Genomic DNA, 22,366 nt, shown 5'->3' with positions numbered 1-22,366 from the left:
ATTTGACCATAGAAAGGTCGTATTGTTGCACATTTTTTTAAATTTCATTTCTGTTTGCCAAATTTCATTCGCTACGATTGATTTTATTTATTTTAATGTCATTGATTATTAACTGGACTGTTGTCTAATACACCTGAGCCCAAAGTTATTTATAACCCTGGCCGGTTTTGGTTTAAAGTAATGTTTGAAACTGAATGAGAATCTATGGAGGGGGCTAAAGATTAGGGTGAAAAATGCAATTTTAGTTCATTATTATAAAGAAATTATCATTATTATTATTATTATTAATGAGGAAGACTTAACGTTTTTGGATTTAATTTTTTAAATACCCAGCTTGTGTTATTTTTACAGTGTATTATTAGAAACAGAGAATATAAAATTATAGAAGCTTTATCGTCAGAAAAAAATAAATACAATTTAAGACTGTTTTTCAACAATTATTTACATTATATACAACTATCGAAAAGTTTTTGGCTGAAAAGTATTCTTGTAGATATGTTTAATAGTATTTCAGTCTCTTGAGTAATTGTCTCTGTCTTTGCAGAACGTATAAATCAGCTGTTGACCTGCATTTAGTAAAAAACGAGTCAATTTCAGTTTTATTTTGTGTGTCACTACCAAACAGTTAATTGATGATTGTCTCATTGATTTGGTGACCTGCAGCTGAGAGGATGAACACCAGAGGATGTGCAAACCTCACGCTGGTTTTAGACAACTGGAAATATGCCATAATGACTCAGGTCAAAGATCTGCTGCTGAATGACCACAACACCGTGCTGCCTGACTACGGAAGGTCAGGAATGGTCTCCAGTTTTAAAGCTCTAAAATTACTACATCAACTGTACTGTGCAAAAGCTCTGATTCAGTCCTTGTTTTTGTATATTTTCTGTCCAAACATCTACACTTTTTTCTCATCTTGATCAATAGTTCTCCAGGCTTTCTGAAGGCCATAAGACGTTTCTCTTTGGACTTTGGGTGCTTTGTTAATTATTTTCAGTTATTGAATTTGTTATTCACTAAACTCTGACACCTAAATTATTAAGCAATGAAAAGCTTCAAAATATAGCAAACAAACCAGTTTTGGATCAATACATAGCAGATAATTTGTCAAATAATTAAACAGAGATACTAAAATATGTTAAACTGGAACTTTAGGGGTTTTGTGAACAGTAGGCTACCACAAAAAAAAAAAAAAAAACCTGGTGCCTTTTGTTAAACTGAATCTCCAAAAATCCTGAAAATAATAGTTAGATGGACAGAAAACAGGGTGAGTTGTTGCTGAAAAACCTACCATACAGAAGATGATCTAGTGTGGGATGATTTATTTCTCCAATATTAGTCATGGTTGAATGTCTTTTGTGAGGTAAGTATATGACCTTTCTAAATCGTTTATCTGCTATACACTGTTTTTTTAGGTCTGACATTTAACACGTCCTCTTTTGTTCTCCACTTGTGTAGTTTCCTCATTTTTAGCGCTAACATCCCATAATGGTCAGATGCAAAATCCAATTAGATTGATAATAAATTGCCTAATAATAATAATAATAATATATTGACAATAGAGGATATTTCTATTCTATTCTATTCTGTTCTGTTCTGTTCTAAAACCATCTGACCGCCCATCACTTTTTAAATGATGACCTTCATCACTTGCAACAGCAAAAAAGTAGACAGAGCCACTTTTTTGGGTTGCAATGATATGTATGGGAAAGTTAGCCAGATGAATTATTGTATATCTCGAGTTCGAGTTTAACACAGCTATATTTTACTGGTCTGTCCATTTGTTCGTAATCTCTAATCTGTCGCAGAAGAAGTAGATTTTGCTTTTGACGTGTCTAAACCTTGCATCACTGCAGGATTCAGCCGCTGTCAGAAGCTCTGGGAAATCTCTACATGGAGTTCAACTCCTTGAAGGAGCGTCTCGCTGACCTCACAGCCAGGTTTGAAGACGTCGAGAGCTTCGTGGACGAAGTTCAGTCAGGAAGGAAACCTGCAGGACAAAATAGAGAACTCCAAATGCCCACATGGTCGACAACAGATGAGGATGCAAAAAAAAGTGGAGGTAGACCTGCTGGGAGGAGGAGCAGAGTCGTAGTTCGCAGAATCCAGAAACCAGTTGGCTCACAACACTGATGATGACATACAGCATGATGTTCAATTCAGAGGTGTAGTTTACCAATGAGAACATGTTTAAGCAGTTTCTTAGCCTTAATTGGAGTTTTACATTTTCATGATAAATCATCATTGAGTTTTCCCTAAGAGTTTTCCTTTGTAGCTTTGAGTCTATATTGCAACATTTATTTTTCAGTTCTTTATAATGAAATGTTCTCATATTGATCTCAATTTTTTTTTAAATCTGATTTTAATACAAGTAGACACCAAAGGTTGATATTGCTTTATTCAATAAAAAAATTTTGTCAACGAAAATAAATTTTCTTGCTAAAGAAAAAGTTTGTTATTTTCTTTCCTCTCGCATTATCTTCAAGCCACTGATGCATGTTAGACTTCATAGTGGATTCTATATTGGTGAGCTGGCCAGGGCCCACTGCAGCGAAACATCTCCAAGCCACGGCACCTCCACCTCCATTCTTCACAGCTGGTATGAAGTTGTTTTGTGGAATGCTGTAATTGGTGTACCCCAAACATGGCTTCTGTTCTGGTGTCTAAAGTTTTGAACATCCTCCACTTATAAACTATTATGCATACTGTAGAATAGTTGATTTCAAAATCTTTGGAGACCTCTTCAAAGCCAATATCAGACTTATAAGCTACTACACAATCTTGTTTCTGAAGTCCTCAGAGAGCTATTCAGATTTCACAATGGTGTTCCCTCTCATTACAATAATCGGGAGCACACCAAACTTAATGTTAAACGTTGCAGTTTTCATAAGGCTCAGTAGCAATGTTCTCAACATAAGTACCTCAAGTAATATGCCCGTTTGTCATTTTAGCCATTTTAAATAGGACTAAATGATGGTGTGTCATCAGTTATTCCTCACTACAAATGGAATTTTTTTTTTCTTACATTTTAAAGTTTTAAATAATAATTTCTTCTGTTTTAACTTTTGGCTCAACTTTTCTTAACATCTTAACATGTTTTCATGGGGTGTTATAATTTTCACCTGATTCAATACGTGAATTATTTGTCTAATTTTACTTGAATATAGAACTAAAAACTGTATTAATACTTTGGATTTATGTTTCAAACATGCATATTGTTTGTTCTGATTTTCTATTAGTCTTCTTTATAAATAGCTAATATTCTTAAATTGTTAGTGGAATAGATTTTGTGCCCCTATTTTGTATCATAATTGCCTCTTTTTGCTTATTTATGTGAGCCTGAAAAAAGTAGTATTTTAATTGAAAACAATAAGTGAAGATATAGGAAATATGGATTTTATATTCTGCATGTTTAGCATAACATTCAGAGAATTTGCCTGTTTATGAGAATTTATCGAAAACTGGCTGTTCCCAGTACAGATCATTACATTTTCGTTGCAATGTATATGTATGTATGTGACGTGAAAAGAATACTTTTAAAATCTAAAGCCTATAGACAGTGCTGTAAAACAGCCAGTAATTTAAAATTTTTCTTTGGAAAATCGAAAGTGAAAATTCCTAGGAAACAGTAAACCCAGCATAGGTTTCTTCTCCGTTGAGACTACAGCAGAAACGAAACTGAAAAGACAGAGACTGTCAAAAAATGACGTACTCAATAGCAACAGAAAAAAACACGTAAAAGTATGGATTAATTGTTAATATATCCATCTACTTATTTTATTTGTTGTAAACAAGTTATTTTATAATGAACAATATTCATCTTAAGTTGAGAAAGCTTATAGAAATATAACCATGTGGAGACAGACGACACATTTGCAGACTGTCCCTTACCCTGAACGTAGCATCTATATGAAACGTTCAAAGCCTTCCTGTCTGTACTTGACCTGCGGCTCACAGTCAGAGGTAAGCAAAATATGACGTTAAATCTGAAATCGTTTTGTATTATCTCTTTGCTTTGACTACAAGTTAAAAGTCAGCATCCAAACATCCTAAATCAGTTTTTATCTCTAACAATGACTTTGTCACGAAAAGTCAAACTAGCATAAATTTGCTAGCTTAAACAGGAAACTTTTAAATCAGGAGTTTTTCCTGTTTTTCTATAAGCTGTTTTTTAATCATTAAAGAAAATGATTGTTTCATTGTATTTCTCTGTAATCTGAATCGTTGTGCATCATGAGATTCACTGAAGCTGTAATTTCACTCGTTTGTTAATGTTTTTGGAGAAATCGAGAAAAGTTCCACATACAAAACAATGCATATAATTGACACTCTGAGCCTTTAGTAATTCATCGAAGCCTACTTTTTCCAAGGTTCTAGTTTGTTTAGACATAATTCACAAGCTCCATCTATCTAGTTTGATTTGAGGTGAAGGTCTCCTTGTTCATTGTTTCACTGATGCACCAGTACCACAGCATGATGCTTCTACCACCATGTTTGACAGTGGGTTCAGTTTTCTTCCTCCTCTCGGCCAGTTCAAACATTCTCCAACTCGTCTGACCATTCAGGTTTTCTACTAGGCTTTTTGTGGTCAGTGTGGGAAACTGCTGGTTTTAGTCAATTTTGAATGACTCGATTTAGGACAAGGAACCTCTGTCTCTCAGTCAGTAGCCTCTCATTTCATGATGATGTTAAATTTTCCATGGACCGGTGACACAACAACTTTCAGTTTATGCCTTTAGTTATTTACAAAACATCCAATCTATCTATATATCTATCTATCTATCTATCTATCTATCTATCTATCTATCTATCTATCTATCTATAAAATTGAGTCTGCAAAGATAAGTTTACAATAAAATAAAAATTGGTCACAAAAGTTCTGTTTTCAAAACTCACTGAAATTGTATGTGATAGATTCTTTCCCCTGGAAAAAAGAATGATTCAAATGCATTATTAAAGCCCCAAAATGATGTGATTTTCATGCCCATCGTCAACATTTTTACTAGTGCTATAGATATCAGAGTAAGGGGGACTCTCCGTGGAACGTCATCTCCTCAGATGGCGGACGGGGCAGCAAAACTCCACAGCACCCTTGAACCACAGGAGAAATCCAGGAAAAGTGATGATGCTGCAACCAAAAGACCCCGCATAAGAGCTAAGGTAGTACTGCAGACATTATATGTTTTTATTCAGTTTTTTTCCTGTGTAAATGATATGCCATGAAAACCATTTAAATATATATTCCAGCAACAAGAATCAGTAAATCCCACCAGGAACATTCAGGAACAAAAAAGGAGACGAAAAAGAAATCAGAGGAGAAAAAAAAGCCCCTCAGATGTGAAAAGTGAAATCTCCGAAAAGGAAGAGAATGTGGTTGCTGAGACCACAAGCCAAACTGAGGAAGGTGCGTTTGTAAAAGAACAGCATCTCCAGGCTGAAGAAAGCTTGCAGAAAGAAGAAAATGTTGAAAAACCCCAGAAAGAAACAAAGACGGTGCAAGCTCAGACCCAAACAACGAAACGTAAAGGGAAAGATAGATTCACACAGACTGTAGTTGTGTTTCAGAAGAACCAGGAAACACAGACAGACTTCTTTGAGGCAAAGCAAGATGACTCTTGTCATAAAAAGAGTGAAGCAGACACTGCTGGTCCTGCAGAGACTGAACCCAAGCTGCAAGACAACAGCGCTGTTGACAATCCAGTTAAAAACAGTCCAACAGAGTCAATGACTAAAGATGAGAATGATCAATCTGTAGGATTTTCAGCGGAGGCAGTCGCATCTCAGTTTGAAAAAGATGCCAAAACAAAGTCATATGCCAAAGCTGTGTCTGACGGAGAAGGAAGAGAGAAACAGTCCAGTTTGACACCCTCAAAGAAAGCTGATAAACTACCTCTAAGCACCCGGTGAGACTGAAATCAACGGCTTTGTTCATCTTTGAGGCTGAGCATAACAACTAAAAACAACTGTTTTTCTTCACAGGGATCAGAGCCCTGTCAGATCTCCTCCTGGAGCTCCTATGTTTACATTCTATATCTACGCTGTGCTGGACAAAAAATTCAGATTCAACCAAGAATACGACACGCTCCTGTTGTGCTATGACGGAGGGTATTTGCCCTTTGAAATAACATATTTTGTGTGAGTATTATTCTCAGTGATGCTCAGACCCAATTACTCCACGTCTTTGATTTCGCACTTTTTTAATGATCAGTAACATTTACAACAGATGAAATGCCAATCAGTTTATTTTGGCAGTTCCGCATCACAAATGTCTCTGCTTAACGGGTCAACATTTTGCTTTTACAAATGAAAGTCGGAGAAGCAGGAATTTGTATTCAGCTCCCTTAGTTGCTAATTTGTCCGACTACCGTTTGCTGCAGTTGCGTTTGTTAGCCTTTCATGTTGGCTTTGGATATTTTGTGCAGCATTCTCCCAGTCCAGTTCCTGGCAGCCAGGTGTCCTTTGACTTTCAGATACGTATCTGCTTCTATATAGAACGCCAAAGTGTTCAAAATTAAATAAATAAATTAAACATTATGAAATAAGTATATACATCAATAAATAATAGATAATGATTTAATGTGACAATGAAATTGTGAAATAATTGAATGCATATTAAATTCTCAGCTCATTATGAAATATAATTCATTTTTCTTTAAAAATCAGCTTTATAATATTATTGAATTTTCATATAAAATTTCATATGAAATTATTATTGAGGCTATTTTTATGTAATTCCAGCAGTTGTTTTTCATTTCAATATGTCATTTTTTAAAAGTCAGCATTTATTTCAAAAAGCCAGCTTTTATTTTTTAAGGGTGATTTTTTTCCCCATGGCCATTTATTTCATAATGTCACTTTACAACTGAATGACTCTGGGGCCAATCAGCATCAAAGGGCTGGACCTGCATCCTCATTGGCTGAGCCGTACACAGAGATTAGTTTCCTGAGCAGCTACTGGCCAGCTCAAGGTTTAGGAAGGATGGTGGAGTTTCTTTAACTTCATTCAGCTCTGGTTACCTTAGCAGATCAAATTGAGGGGAATAATTTATCATCAGTCAGTCATTTTCTACCATTTATTCCATAGTGGGTCACGGGGGAGCTGGTGCCTATCTCCAGCAGTCTATGGGCAAGAGGCAGGGTACACCCTGGACAGATTGCCAGTCCATCACAGAGCAACACACAAACAACCATGCACACACTCATTCACACACCTAAGGTCAATTTAGAGTGACCAATTAACCTAACAGGCATGTCTTTGGACTGTGGGAGGAAGCCGGAGTACCCGGTGAGAACCCACGCATGCACGGGGAGAACATGCAAACTCCATGCAGAAAGACCCCAGGCTGGGAATTGAACCCAGGACCTTCTTGCTGCAAGGAAACAGTGCTACCAACTGCGCCACCGTGCAGCCCATAATATATACAATAATAATATATATATAATTTATCATATGATGCCATTTTGAGTTGTTTGGATGACATCTTTCAAATGATCGGGATGACAATTGCTCTCCAGGATGTTAGCATCGACACTGCCGTTGTGGACACATGCAGAATATGCAGAGCACAGCATTCAAGACTTTAGTGCTGTCTGGCATAACCAGCGGGGTTATTGCTGTTATGGGGTTATTGATCTGGAATAGAGCCACATCTAAAACATGTAGGGCAGGGGTACTGGGGGAGCAGGGTTGGGAAACACTGGTATAGATGACCCTCTGACATAATCTGAAGAGATTGTGTTTTCACCTCTCATGATTATGGAGAAATAAATTGCTGAAAGTGATACAAAAGTATATAACAGATAAGCATTAGTAGGTACTTGGACCCGTTTTCTCTCCAAAAATCTAGAGTAAAATGATTAAATATTTATTTTTTACATAAACATGTATGTGAAAGTTGTAAATATGTCATTAATATAAATGTCCTTAAGGATACTTTTCTGTTTTCCTATTAATTTCTCCACCGTTGCCTGGATTGGCATCTGGCCTGGTTTCATTTATTTATCTAATTTTGAACACTTTGGCGTTCTATACTCCTACAGACATCAACTAAATAATTGGGTCATTATCAGTTCAGTGAAAAACCTGATTGGATCCTGAGGAGGTATTTGTCATTTAATCCATTTGCTTTGGACCAGGGATTTGTTTAAAAGCTGCAGCACACTGGCTGCTGGGGACTGGAGTTTAGGACCCCTGATTTAGTCTGGATGGAGAACATCTGTGACAAGCATGTTTTAAGTCTTGGGACACATTCTCAATTGGATTTAGTTTCAGACTTTGACTGGACCAGGGATACGTCTTGTAAACCTCCCCCAGCTCTACAGAAGTACAGTCACTGCTGACCACAAACACCCTCCCCACTATAATTACATAATTGCAGCCATCGACTTGCAGACACATGATGATAAAGTGCAATGCAAAAAGCTATAAATGCTCATTGGTTCCTGTTGTTGTCAGCCTCATTAATCATTTGACCTGATAGGCCCAGATAGAGACTGCAGGAGCCCATGTTTGCATCCTGGTGTCAAGAATGTTGTGGTTATGTTTGTATTTCTGTCAGTTGTACAGTATTTGTACAGTAATTTCCCCTTGTGGACAATAACATTGCTTATATACGCTTTGATGTTAACCCTTCCATTGCAGCTCTGGCTGTATGTTTAGGATCATTGTCCTGCTTGAAGGTGAACCTCCACAGCAACCTCGAGTCCTTTGCAGCACTTTAACAAGTTTGTTTTTCAGGATTCACCTGTTTTTACATTCATCTTCCCATCAACTCTGACCACCTTCCCTCCCCTGCTTAAGATGCTGTGTTTAAGGAGATGTTTTTGCCACACATAGTGTTTGAATTTAGACCAAGGTTGAATTTTGGTGTAACTGAAGCACTTTCTCCCACATGTTCCCTTTATGGTTTGTGGCAAACTGCAAACAGGACTTCTCATGTCGTTCTTTCAGCAATAACTTGACTTAACTCTGTTTAGCTCAGGAGTAATATTTGTGATGTGAACATATTGTGCTACAAGTGCTGTGGATCTAAATGAATGTTCTCCTTGTCAGTTTAGGCAGACAGACATGTCTTGGTCGGTTGCACTGGATTTTATTTAGAGGTATCAGACCAAAGGGGATTGAATATACAAATAGACAGAACTTTTCACATTTGTATTTGAAAGCAAATGTTGAACACTAGGTGCATTTTTTACATCCAGTTCACAGTTATGCACCACTTCTTGCTGCTCTGTCACATGACATCTTAATAATACACCGAAGCTTGTAGAACAGAGATGAGAAAATGTGGAAAAATTATAGGGAGATGAATACTTTTGCAGTGGGCTGTGAATGTTATTTTGAACATCTGCGAGGTAGTTTAACATTCTTTTTACTATACATTTTGCTAATTCACTTTATTTGAACGGAACCTTTTTAATCCTTTGTCTCCAAATTGATTTAGTAAAGTCAAAGATGACGATTTAAGGGATAAATTATTCTTTTTATTACAAACTAAGTACTTTGCTGTACTTTGCATTAAATATTGTAATAAAATTTGGATTGAAACCCCAAATGTTTTTTGTTCAGTGGAATAACGCAGGCAGACTGTCTGGTAGAAGCACATCTTTCTGTTGAAGAAAGTACACTGCACCGAGGTGATCTGGTGAAATACTGGTATGGTGTTAAGCAGCGGAACAGAGAAGTTTCTGGAACAGCCTCAAGAACTCTTCAAATTCCATGGGCCACAGCAGTCAAAGGTAAACACAAGACTTGAAGTGAGCGAAATAAATCCTTCATTGTTGGTTTCAGTGGACCATTGACAATCTGTTTGTGTTTTCTTAGAGCTACACCTTTATGAAGGTTTCATCTGTCGGGATGATGGCCGGAACTTTTTTACAGCTGGCCTGCAATGGGCCAGGATCAAGAAATCAAAAGGCGACGAAATTTCCAATGCTTGGCAGACTTCAGCAACCGCTCTCCTGAACAGAATCTTTCAGAAATGGACTCCATCAGACAGACAAAGCACCAAGAGACTCTGTGACCATTTAATGCATTTTACGCGGAGTTTCCATTCAGCTGATGTTCGAGTTTTATACCAAGACTATTCCAAACCTCCTGTAGTCAAGGTTGGCTCTACAGAAACTAACACAGCCTTAAATATTCTAGTTTGCACTTCCAATATTCCATCATTAACAAACATTTATATCTACAGGCTTCAGAGCTGATTTCAGAGCGTTTGGTGCAGATTTTAAAAGGAGAGCCAAAGGAGAAATTGCCAGGGAGCTGCAGTCCTCTGGATCTGGGCCTGTCTGTCTTCATGGTCACCAGATCCTGTAACATCAATCTTGGAGTCAAAGACTGGGCCGAGTTGTGTCTGCTGGTGTCCTCAGAGGCTGTGACAGATAAGAAGAACCTGGAGGCGTTGTGCGCTTCGTTTGAAAATCCTCAGTTGTAAGTTTTGTTTTGTAACATTTTGACTTAAAGTTTTATATTTTTGCTTAATTAATTAGTGTACTAATTTTTTTATCCAATCATTTTGTCCCACAGCGTAGTGATAGGTCTGATGAACCACTGTGTCCAGAAGACTGTGGTGGAGCTCGTCCTGCTCCCTCCTCTGCTCTTCAGGCTCAGACATCCGGGAGCCAATGCAACTAAACTGGGTCCAAGTGTTGAAGAGGAGGACTGGTCAGGACTTAAAGACATCGATTTCATCAAATTCAGAGAAAATGTGCACCTCCACTCTGACAAAAGGAAGTGAGTACGTTGCAGACCAACGATAACTTTATTTCTTTTCTTGATTTCTTTTGACATTCCTACTATGTCTGTTGCAGGAGGATGCTCTCATTGATCCAGGAAAACTTACCAGCAGCTGCAGAGATGCCTCTACTCCTGATGAGCTGGTTGGCTCTGATCCCGTTTGATGATCTTCCTGAATTTTCCGAGCTGACAGGAGTCAGTGTAGAACATCTGATCCAGAGTCTGTATTACAGACTGCGAACATGTGGAGAGAAAATGGATCTTAAAAAAGACCAAGAAAATGTGAAGGTAAGAAAAGGTTCAATTTCAGGCTTGAGGGTAAGGTTTCACATTTCTAACATTTGCTTTATGTTCCTGTCTGAAAGCAGCTTGTCGATAAATCTTTGAGCCACATTCTGTTGATGGTGGAGAAACAGAAGAACAGGTACAGAAATATTCAGAAGGTTCTCAGGTTTTATTGTGTTGGACTGGTTGTAATCTTTGCTTTGTGTTATTAGACTGGCTGAATCTGGCAACCTGCAGCCAGCGTTCATAAGCAGCATTAATGTGTTGAAGGGCACATTTAGGATTGTCCGAATTGTCCCGTGGTACCAAACAGTGGTTCTGTCCTTCCAGCTGGTGCTGAAACTGGCTGAGATTCTGGAGATGAAGCTAAGAGGAGAGGTATACATCTTTTACTTGTATGTCCTAACAACACCTCCTCTAACTGTGATTAATTAACTCTGTGTGTGGGTTCAGTCTGGAGAACATAATGATGAGGCCTCTAAGCAGACGGTCGTGGAGGAGTTGTCTGCTGTGCAGCAGCAGATCAGTACTTGGAGGGATGAACTGCTAAAAAAACCACTTATGACTGCAAAATTACTCACCTATCCAAAGGAAATAGAGGTATACAGCCGACAAAAATTACAGTACCGATCTATAATTTTGTTTTGATTAAATACTTGTTTTGAGGAGTAGAAAAAGAAAATAAAAGACTAAACTAGCAGGGATGCACAGATCAGAGATATATTTGCCTGATTTCTGATCACAGATTTTGCAAACGGAATTATAAATGGAAACAAAATAGGTTTTTCTACTTTCTGGATAAATCAATAATAGAACTGTGTGGAAAATAAAATGTTAAACGTAAAATAAAGCAATTTTATTGTCAATAACAGACTAAAGTTCCACATAACAATGTAGCTGAAATACAGAAAAAAGTTGTTATATCTTATTGCAACAGATTATAGAGTTTTTGTTTTTCTTTTGCGAACCTGAAAATGGAATCTTCACTAAATCATAAGACATTCATTATTTTGGATTTTCCAAAATCCTTTCCAAACAAAAAATCTAATTTATTTATTTTGTTTTTTTATAGATGTTCAGAGTAAACACATTTTCACATAATTAAACCTGTTTTTTGTTTATTTGAGCAATGATTTCTGTGTTAAATGAACAGCTATGGGACGCCCTGCTGAAGTTTAAATGTTCTTCTGAAGATGTTTCCTCCCACTGGGAGGCGACGCTAAAGAAAGATCTCAAGAAGAGGATAGATGAGGTCAGCCTGCTTTCTCCTCAGTAGGAACATGCTGATTACTTTCTAAAATGAAAACCAGCTGCTCATCTGAAATGTCTCTCTGTGCAGGCTGCTGATGAAGATAAAGTGTTAGTCTGTTGTCTGGACTCATCTTCGGCTGCTTTGAGCAAGAGTCACAACGTTGTTCAGAGCTGTTTTGATGAGATGTTTCACTCGGCCATCAAGACACTCTGTCAGGTACGGTACTGATCAGTGATTTCAATCATTAGGATATTTTCAGTTTGTACATCTAGAAAAGTCAGATTTTGTTGAAAAAAGTGCATAAATATAGAATAAGGTAGAATAGAATAGAACCATGTCAAATTCATGGTAGTCACACCTTTGGTCAGATCATCCTCACCTGAACAACAAGGAGCTTGAGGGTCGAGACTCCTCTTCACACAGTCCCCATTTATAATGAGAGGATGAACATAAAGTTGGTTTTTACTGTAGTCCATCACCAGTTCCTTGGTCTTCTCTGTGTAAAGGTCCAGGTTATTGTCTCTACATCCAGCCAGCTGCTCCACCTCATCCCTGTAGGCTCCAGAAATGAGTCCAGCAACTGTGGTGCGGTTGGAAAATTCCCTGAGGTTTAAAGCAGGGTCTGCAACCTTTATATTCCAAAGAGCCATTTTTGCCCTCAGTTCAGCTAAATAAAACTTGTTTAGAGCCGCAAGTGTTACCAGACCGGTTTAAAAAAAGACAACTGAAGAACTGCCATTTTATTTCTATTTATCGGTTTTAAAATAAGAAAAACATAAATCTTTTGCAAAAAGAGGATAGTTACATTTTCTTCTATGTGATGTTTATATTTTTGGAAGATTATCTAAGAAAAGCCCAAAGCACTTTTGTGTCAATCTATGGTTGAAATTCATTACAACTATATTTATTATTACAAAAAACATTAGTTGTTTTTTAATTATTTTTAGCCAGTTATTTAGGGCCAATGTAAAAATTGTGGCTCTGGAGCCGCAGGTTGCTGATCCCTTGTTTTAGAGGATAAACAGATTTTTATTTTATTTGGTTGTTAAAGCAGCTTAAACTGCCATTATCCAGGCTTTGCATGTTAACGTTTTCAGGTCATTTACTGGAGATTCTTCATATAAGAACTCATCAGTCTAATTTTGTGGTATTAAGTCTGAAAAAATTCCAAAAGACTCCAGGTTGAAGGTGCCACAGCGATTACAGTAGCATGCTTTTTGAAAATTAGAAAAGATTGTTGTTATTTACATTTAATAAAAAAATGTAATGCCATAAATTATTTCTGACCTTCTCAATAATCAATAAGTAATAGCAGTCAAACATTTCCTATAATCACTGAGCAGCTTTTTGTGTGTCTCCACTGATATTTGATATTTATTAATGAGCTCCATGTCTTTAAGGTTGCAAGTAGGGCTGCAACTAACAATTATTTTGCTAATCGATTAATCTTTTTTCGAATAATTGATTAATAATCAGATAGCAAAAGGGGCTTAATAGGAGATTTTTTACAGAATGTGAACCAGGTGAAGCTAAAGCTAGACCACTTGAGGAGTTCTGGATAGAGCATATTTGTAGGCGAAGAAGGTTTTACAACTTCAATGCAAAGTGTACATATTTTTTGTACAGTTTTGGTTTAATTACTGCTCTGAGTGGGTTGTTCCTTCAGCCAATAGCATGTTTTAGAGTCTGTATACTCCAGTTAACAATTATTTTTGTGTGTCTTTTTTCATTTCCCTCTTATTTATGTTCTCTACGTGTTGCGATTCTGTTTATTCCCCTGTTTATTAGTTTCTTCCTTCATCCTTGTGTTCTTTGTACATTTAGATTATTTCGGTTTAGCTCCAGTCAGGTTAATTAGTCTCCCTCCCTCAGCTCCCTGCTTTCAGCTCCCTATTTTCTCCTGACTATCACACCAGCATCCTGTCATCTCCACATCTTCATTTAACTTATAAGCTCTCTTCTCCTCGTTGTTCTTGGTCAGATCCTCACGTTACACTTTCCCGTTATTTTCCGTTTCCATGTCCTGTTCTCCTTTTGCTCCATTGTAGGTTCGCCTGGTGTATTTTTCACCTTATTGTACCCTCTTCTATCATGTTTCTGTATATTAAAGTCATGCTTGGGTTTGGTTATTTGTACCACAGAATCATATTGTGACATTTAGCCCAATAGCGATTGGCAGCAGCCGCAAAAAAGTTTTGTACTTTCCTAAATTAAATGTAAAACTGTATCAGGTAGCAGGCTACAATCATTAAATGTACAATATTTATATACTTACATACCATTTAATGGTATCTCTAGAGAAAACGCCCTTTTTAAAATGACCAATCAAGTGAAAACATTTAACTTTACCTTGCTTATTGTGAGTGTTTATTTTTAGCGTGGTCAGGTCAGATTCTGTCATTCTGTTCACAGAGAGGACAGGAAGGAGAGCTGATGAGAAGTCTGGCATCGAAACTAAAAGGTCTTCCTCCTAGAGTCACGTCTGCTGTTGTGGTAGAGTCTTCAGCTCGGTTCAGAGACAACATGGTGGTCCAGCTACTGGATCCACAGTCAGCTGTGAACTTTCTGCTCTCTAACTGTAAGCCATTTACTTTTATCAGGCCATAACATTTTGTAAATTTTTTGTTGAAGTTTAATGTTCTGCGTCATTATATTTTACGAGTAGCCTCCGTTATTTCTTTTCTAAGATAACTGGAGATCCATCAAGGTGGACGATACGGCAGGACAGGTGGTTCACAGCTGCGTGGAAGCTGTCCATCCTCTGGTGGTGTCCCTGCTTGAAGGAAGCGTGTCTCTGGGACACTTACAGACCTGCCTGAAATACCAAGAGCAGTTCAAGAGACTTTACCAGCAATGTATGAAACATCAGTCAACAGTAAATTAAACGTTCACCCAAACAGGAGATTCATTCAGGAAAATATCTTCCACAGATAAGAAGTTCACCAAGTCTGAGACCATTCCTGTTGATGCAGAAGTTGTTTTGAGTGGGAGAGAGAAGGACCTGGGTGCTTTCATGCTGCGGAGACAGGAGATAGATACACTGATGAAGATGTTGGCGAAGGTTACAGAAAGCATCACAGGTCAGTGTATTAGAATCATTGTTCCTACTTTATAATTAACTTTAATTCGAACTTTGATAACATGTTTTTATACTTCACCAGTTCCTGAGGTGTCGACTCTGGAAGTGCAGCACAGTACAGACATCAGTGCTGTGAGCCTGAACAAACTTGTGCTTGTTCAGGCCTTTGATGCAGAAGGGAAACTGCAGAAGACTGGTTCTCCTCAAGTCCTTTGGTATAAAATTAGTATGAATGTTTTGAAAATGTCCACACAGATGCACAAACTGCATCACAGCAACCTGATTCTCTCCTCATGGGTCAAACGAGCAGCATCTGTAGCATCAAGACTTCCCGCCCTGCCTCCTGTTCAGATGACTCTAACACAGATCTCTGAGTACATCTGGAAGCCTCTGCTGGAGGAGTTCTTACACTTTGGAGTCAGCATAGCTGAGACAAACATCACGTTTAAGCAGCTCGACCATGTGTTAGAGGAGTCTGGTGATCAGGGGGATGGAAAGCTGCTGATGAAGGAGTTGGATCTCATGTCAGAGACCATTTCTTCAGCAAGAGAAGTCACAGCTGAGGAGAACTGGGTCCAGCCGAGGTTACGTCAGATCCAGGAGTACAGACTGCTTCGTGAGGCAGCGGCTGCAGCCAGAGCAGTCCTGAGAATCGCTGAGTCGATGATGCTTTCCGGAAACTTCACTGAAATAAGCGCCCTCAGTCAACTGGTAACGCTCTAAATCCTCCACATATTTACCTGTAAATTAGCTGTGTTGATTTTTTTTAATTCACAATCAGAGATCATAATCCTTGGAATGAGCAGTTCAAACTGAAGCTTTAGAACAAATGTTCAACATCAGAGCTTTGAATTTAGTCTCAGTTTTATGGTTTCACAAACAAAACCAGGTTTTTTCAGTGTGGAAAAGTAGGAACCCCGCAAAAAGGTACAGAGCTTTTACATTTCTATCTTGTTTTCTTTGGATCCCCTTTCTACATACTGAATATCAGTGAACATCTGGATGTTTAAGGCTAGCTTGTCCTTGTCACCATTTATCCTAGAAAAAAATGTTGGTATGTTTTTTGCTGGTCTGGTCCAAATTTATGCTTAATAAAGTTAAAAAAAGTTAAAGTCCGACCTGGTTAGCCTGTTTGATCAACCTTTCACTCAGAGTGTTTTATAACAATATGTTTTGCAGGGTAAAGAAGTCACTGATGGTAATTTAATATAATTCTTTGTCCAGCAGAGATGGAGGTTTGCAGTGATTTAGTTACATCTTTGTCTCTTCATCAGGATGAAGACTCCTTTAAGCAGAGGGTCCTCGGGTCTCTCAAAGCTGACCTGCTTCATGCCGGACAGCAGCTCTCCGCAGTCAACAGGAAGCAGACTGCATGTTTGGAAGAGTTTCTTAAAAGCCAAACTCTGATCAGCTGGGTCAGGGAAAACCTCAGAAGTAGGCTGAACGATTGAAACATACAATCTCTCACATTTTTTAAAGTAATCTTACCAAAAGTAACTGTAACAATCAATCAATTTTTCAGCTATGAGCGATGTCAAGGTTTATGTCGAACTGGCTTCGATATCTGCTGGAGAAAATGACACAGAGATCGACCAGGTGGCCTGCTTCCATGATGCGGTGATGGGCTTTGGCCCGCTGCTCTACTCCCTCTCCCCTCAGGCCGGGTTCCAGGAGTTCATGAAGTGTGCTCAGCAGGTGTGGGACACCCAGAGCAGAGATGAGAAGCTCCCTGACAAACTGGTACTCATATACTTTTTTCAACTGAGACAGCTCTTGATCTAAACCTTGGTTCATTAGATTTTCCTTCCACACAGCTGAATTTTCTTGCCAGTTTTCAGTCTGTTGGTTTTTTTTACTCAAAGTTCTCTTTCTAAAAATATTCTAAGACATACATTAGCTTAGTGTCTAAACGTAACAGCCTACTTAGCAAAGCAAAAACAAAACAAAGACAAATTTGCAATCCTTTAATTTAATCCCCTTTAAATGTTCACAGAAAAGTCTGGCTCTTTAGAATGAAAATAGAAAGAAATCTGGTTGGTTTGAAACTTTTGCACAGCCCTGTATGGATCTGTAAGGTCCAGGTGTTTGGTCAGCAGTGATGTTGACGGCACTGGATTTGTCTTTCAGAGAGAGTCAACTAGATTGCTGAGCTGGCTGAGAGCGCTGAAGGAGACTCACGGCTCTGTGGAGCAGTCTTCACTCTCACTTGCTTCTTCGATCAACACACATGGCGTTTATCACATTGGATGGTCTAATGCAAGCCCAGAGAAGGTGAAGGGTCAGCCCTCATTCAAACACTTTCAGGTTTGATCCGAGCCATTTTCTGACTCATTTCAACTGTTTTCAGAGATGTCTTGAAAACATGGTTCTGGTGAAAATGAGAAAGCAGGAGAAAAGCTACAAGCTTGAAGATCTACTGGAGCTCCAGAACAAACTAATGCTAATGTCGTCTAAAGGGGAACACGGTAGAGAACAGGTCAACAGATTCACAGAGGTAAGAGGCTTTTAGTGTTAGAATTGAATCATGATCAGTGAATAAATAAGCCATAAAACACAAATACTGAATGTTTGAATTGATTGGATTATTGTTCCCATTTGGGTCTGCTGCACAGGATTAGTTCAGACTGGCATTATGACAAGTTCAGCTCATAACATATAACTAATCAACTGCAGTTGCATCAGTTTGATTCATCAGCTGATTATTCTAAACAAATATTTATCCTCATTAAAAGCTATTTTCAACAAACGTTTATTAATTGCGTTCTGCAAAGTAAAATGTTTTAACATTTCCTAGTATGAGATATGTGTATAAAGTGCCACCTCCAACATGAAAAAATAAAATTAAGCCATTAATATGTATGTATTAATAAATACAGAAGCCTGAATATTCAGAAATAGACTTTATAAAGTTAGAATGCAACTCCAAAGAAGTCGATTTCTATTTCACCATTTAGTTAAAATGGAGCCTATAACATTAAAATAGCTAGTTTTGATTAACTTTTTATTTGTTTTGTTTAAATTTGATTCATTTATATATTCACACTATCTAAACAGTTAAAACAGACCGAAATAAAATGTATCAAAACATGTAGTCACAGGCTGGCAACTTATCTGTTAAACAGAAAGGAAAAATGTGAAAATGTAGCAAGCAGACTTCCTCTCAGCAGCTAGAAGAAAGACTTGATGTTTCTTCAGCTGCTCCTGCATGGCACTTGCACTGCAGCGGTTCTTAACAAACTTATAAAGCGTTCAAACTTCAGTTTAACCCACTGTTGGGGTCATCCATTTTGGTCGGGCAGTTCGACATGCGCAGCTCAACAGACGTCGCAGATCTGATGTCACCTGGGATTATAAAACCCGTGGAAAATAAACTTTCGTGCCATTTCCAGCGTGTCCGAAGGACGACGCATCGGAGGCACATATCTGGAGAGACAAAAGCTCACAGGCGAACCTTTTCTCCATACGGCCATTCCTCGAAGAGCTTGAAAGCTGGAAATCTGTCTGATACTAGAAGGTCAGAAGATTCATATACCGATCGAAGACCACGCCGATACCCGGCGCAGGTGAAAAACCCACAGAGGTTTTATTTCTAAGGAGATGAGTTTCCTCCTTGTTGATTCAGTCGACTAACGGTTCTTCATACTTTCCCCTCCTGGACGGATGAGAAGTTTACCAATTTTTTTTTTTTTTTGAGTTGATCACGGATGCGTGATCCCCCCCCCAACCTTGTTTCCCTTCAGACCTACGACCCATCCTCAACCGGTGGAGAGAAGAAATCAACGTCAAAGTAATTTCGTTCCTTTCATATTAAACTGGATAGGTGCATTTAGAGGTTTGGGCAGGATGAGGCAGTTAAGGTGATTTAGAATCACCAGTAGTTAATCCAAGGTATCAACTTGTTGCATACAATACTGATTGAAGTGTTTTATGCTGAGCAAGGTGCGTGTTCATGGTTTAGTCCAGCTGATCCCAAATCAGCCAGGAGTTAGAGGTTGGGCTTTTAAAGTTTTCCTTTCAAAGCAACAGCGGTCCGGGCCTCGCCTGACCACTCCTTTGTTTTTCCACTGAGTTCCCGCCTCAGAGTTTTATGACTCTTTGTTTGAGATTTGGGCCAATCAGGTGCTACTGGCTACAGGGGCGCAGCCCACCATTCTACCAGCTGATCGCCAAAATCGAGACATCAGCACACCAGGAAGGCTTCTCTTTCCATTTAACCCAAATTACACATTTTGTCCATAAAACTCCTGGTTTTGATCTTCATAGACACTCGATGCGCATATATTTTTCTTTTATTATTATTGTTAGGTAGTCATTTTTATCCCCTTTGTGTGGAATGATGCTTGTTAGTTAGGTGAAGATCTTTGGACCAGAATAATGGTATATCAGGATTATTTGGCTACAATAAATCTTCATATATATAATTAAGAGAAGCGTTTGTGTTTATTTCGTGCAAGAGTGATTTATCTGTCAAAATAAGGTCAAAGTTCCCCACCTTCGGTGAAGCCGTTGATTAAACAGTGACATGATTTTTGCTTAATAATGATCAATTATTTACAAGAATTAACTAATTGTAATTATTAAGGGCTTTGAGCCAATAATCACAACACCAGAGGACATCTCTGACTTCTATTCATAAGTAATGATTTTGGTTAAGAAATAATTTTTCTGAATTATGATTTTTAATTATATTTTTTGATAAATATTAACTAATCAAATATCATAATCCTTACACTACTTAACCTGAAGAACTTCCATACTTTAGACCACCTTTGAAAACGTTTGTAATCTGGCTCATTTGGCAGTAATCAGAGCCTTGATTGCCATGTTTGTTTTGAAGAAAGTAGAGCAGACAACGATAGCCAATGACTTTAGTGGAATTCAGCTGACTTGAAGGCACAGACACAGACGTACTGCTGCAGAGTACAGGGAGGGGACTCCCTGCACATTCAGGAATTTAAAGGAAAACATTTGTGACTTTTATCAAGGATTCTAACAAAGTAAAAAATATTAAATCATAAAAATCAACGACCTACTCACCTGTACTCCTTACTTTGAAAGAACATCAGAAAGAGCAGCTCAAAGAAAACCCTCAAATCTTTATTGGCCAGCAAAATCTGCCTGATTGGTGCATCTGTACATAAAAATGTAAATGATTTATTTCCATATGTTTGTATAATCTTTATCCTTTCCTATATACATAATCTTTTTCAGGTTTTTGAAGGAGTTCAGAGAGTGGCATCTGTCCTTCTGCAAATGCAAACATCTGGCAACATGCTCTTCAAGGCCTGGTCTGCTGAGGTCCACTGCTGCCCAGACCAGCAGCCATGCATCAGCATCACCTTCTTGTCCCTCAGGGGGGAGCAGATGCTGTACAATGGCGAAGTGACAAAGCAGCTACAGAAACTGGCTCAGTCTATGGACTCCTGCCACCAAGAATGGTGCTCCTTCCTCAGCGAGATGCGCTCCAGCTTCAGTTTGTTGAACCACTTCACCTCAGAGCAGCTGGTGTACATGTGCCACTGGATTCATAAAGTGTGTCAATGTCAGGCATCGGTTCCTCAGCAGCTGTGGCACCTGCTTTTTCCCATCAAGCCTCAGTGCACGCTGAATGATATTAGGGTTGCTCACAAAAATGCAGTGAGCATGGCATCACAGAATGATGATGACTCTGAAGATGAGGAGGAGTTTTGTGAAGCTTTAATGGACATGACAGCAGCTGCATCCAAGCATCCAGAAGAAGAGGATCATGATTTAATGCAGTTTTCATCAGACGATGAAGAAGATCATGATGGTAATCATGTAAATGGGGGTAGTCTTGAAAATCTCTGGATGCAGTTCAGGAGAAACATGCCTCTGTATCTTGTTGAGTCCCTGGACATCAAGAGCCTTGCGCACCTTCTAATGTGCCTGTCTGAAACAAATCCGCTCCACATAATCAGGAATCTCCCACCAGTCTTCCAGGAGGGAAAGCCAAACCTTGTGCTTTGTCCGAGCGCCGAAGTTTTCACCACAACTTTGTCTTTTTACATGGGGAGTCCAGAGCAGCCTCTGCCATCTTCTGACGAGGTCCTAGTCTGCAGATACCAAACAACCAAAGAAGAGGTTGAGATCTTTCTACGCAGAGCTCTTTGCCAAGACTCTAGAGAAAAGTGGCAGAAGATCTATTCTCTGGTTAATCCTGGTCTGCTGGGATATGAAGCCAGTGAAGCCTTGGTGGAGCTCTATGAAGATCTAGAGAGAAGTGCGGGCCCACATTATCGTTTGGTGATAGTCAGTCCTGTTGTTCACCAGCACAGATGTGTCCCGTCTTACTTCAGCAACTACAAGGTGCAGATTGGCATGAGTTTAACAAAAGAGAGTGCTAGAAGATATCTGCATCATCACTTCACCCTGAACACGTCCCAAAACCCAGTCGCTCTGGTTTCTCCAGATCAGCTGTCGGTTTGGATGGTGTCATCTGTGCGCCCTGCAGTTGGTGAGCAAAATCCTGTTTTAGCTTCCAACAGTGAAAAAGCTTCAAGTTTTAATTGCAATTATTAGGGTTAAGGAGAAATGTCCTGACATAAGTATTTTCCATATTCAGGGAAGTCCCTTTATGTGGAACGTTTGTTTGAGAAGTTCCAGCAGATATCTCCAAGAGCAAAACATGTGAGGATCCATCTGATTGAGGCGAGTGTCGATGTTGACTCATTGGTTAACACTCTGACAGAGAGACTGTCCCAGCTCAGAGAGCAAGACCCCGTTCTGCTTCACATCGACTCAGCTGGTGTGAGTAACCATATTCTACACCTTCAGACAGCTTGTTTTGTTTTTGGCTGGAAGCGCACAGGAATCCAACTTCTTCCCCCATTTAGGTTCGCTCAGGTCTGGAGGAGCTTCTGTTCCATTTGTTTGTTCTGGGCTGTTTGAGCGACAGCCATGGCATGTTGTGGAGAAAGAATAAGGCTCACATGATCGCAGTGGAAGTCCTGAAAACAAGCTCATCCCATCAGAACCAGGTAAAAGAGGTAGC

The 22,366-nt window shown here is 38.8% G+C and overlaps 1 protein-coding gene across 1 annotated transcript in view; it reads left to right on the top strand.

Moving 5' to 3' along the window:
• The first annotated feature begins 5,015 nt into the window (after window positions 1–5,015).
• rnf213b (ring finger protein 213b) overlaps window positions 5,016–22,366 on the top strand; it is a 44,045-nt gene continuing 26,694 nt past the window's right edge. The window contains exons 1-24 of the mRNA XM_047377095.1: window positions 5,016–5,160; window positions 5,248–5,903; window positions 5,980–6,135; window positions 9,569–9,738; window positions 9,824–10,107; window positions 10,194–10,432; window positions 10,529–10,735; window positions 10,813–11,026; window positions 11,107–11,162; window positions 11,236–11,401; window positions 11,477–11,623; window positions 12,177–12,275; window positions 12,363–12,491; window positions 14,688–14,853; window positions 14,963–15,130; window positions 15,206–15,355; window positions 15,437–16,065; window positions 16,629–16,788; window positions 16,877–17,094; window positions 17,482–17,625; window positions 17,702–17,848; window positions 20,566–21,829; window positions 21,938–22,122; window positions 22,209–22,352. Of these exons, the coding sequence (XP_047233051.1) occupies window positions 5,059–5,160; window positions 5,248–5,903; window positions 5,980–6,135; window positions 9,569–9,738; window positions 9,824–10,107; window positions 10,194–10,432; window positions 10,529–10,735; window positions 10,813–11,026; window positions 11,107–11,162; window positions 11,236–11,401; window positions 11,477–11,623; window positions 12,177–12,275; window positions 12,363–12,491; window positions 14,688–14,853; window positions 14,963–15,130; window positions 15,206–15,355; window positions 15,437–16,065; window positions 16,629–16,788; window positions 16,877–17,094; window positions 17,482–17,625; window positions 17,702–17,848; window positions 20,566–21,829; window positions 21,938–22,122; window positions 22,209–22,352 (6,000 nt within the window). The 5' untranslated portion in view covers window positions 5,016–5,058. The remainder of the gene's footprint in view (window positions 5,161–5,247; window positions 5,904–5,979; window positions 6,136–9,568; window positions 9,739–9,823; window positions 10,108–10,193; window positions 10,433–10,528; window positions 10,736–10,812; window positions 11,027–11,106; window positions 11,163–11,235; window positions 11,402–11,476; window positions 11,624–12,176; window positions 12,276–12,362; window positions 12,492–14,687; window positions 14,854–14,962; window positions 15,131–15,205; window positions 15,356–15,436; window positions 16,066–16,628; window positions 16,789–16,876; window positions 17,095–17,481; window positions 17,626–17,701; window positions 17,849–20,565; window positions 21,830–21,937; window positions 22,123–22,208; window positions 22,353–22,366) is intronic.

This window comes from Girardinichthys multiradiatus, chromosome 10 (genome assembly GCF_021462225.1).
Source record: "Girardinichthys multiradiatus isolate DD_20200921_A chromosome 10, DD_fGirMul_XY1, whole genome shotgun sequence".
In the NCBI taxonomy this organism is placed as follows: Eukaryota; Metazoa; Chordata; class Actinopteri; order Cyprinodontiformes; family Goodeidae; genus Girardinichthys; species Girardinichthys multiradiatus.
This window is presented reverse-complemented; position numbering and strand designations above follow the sequence as displayed.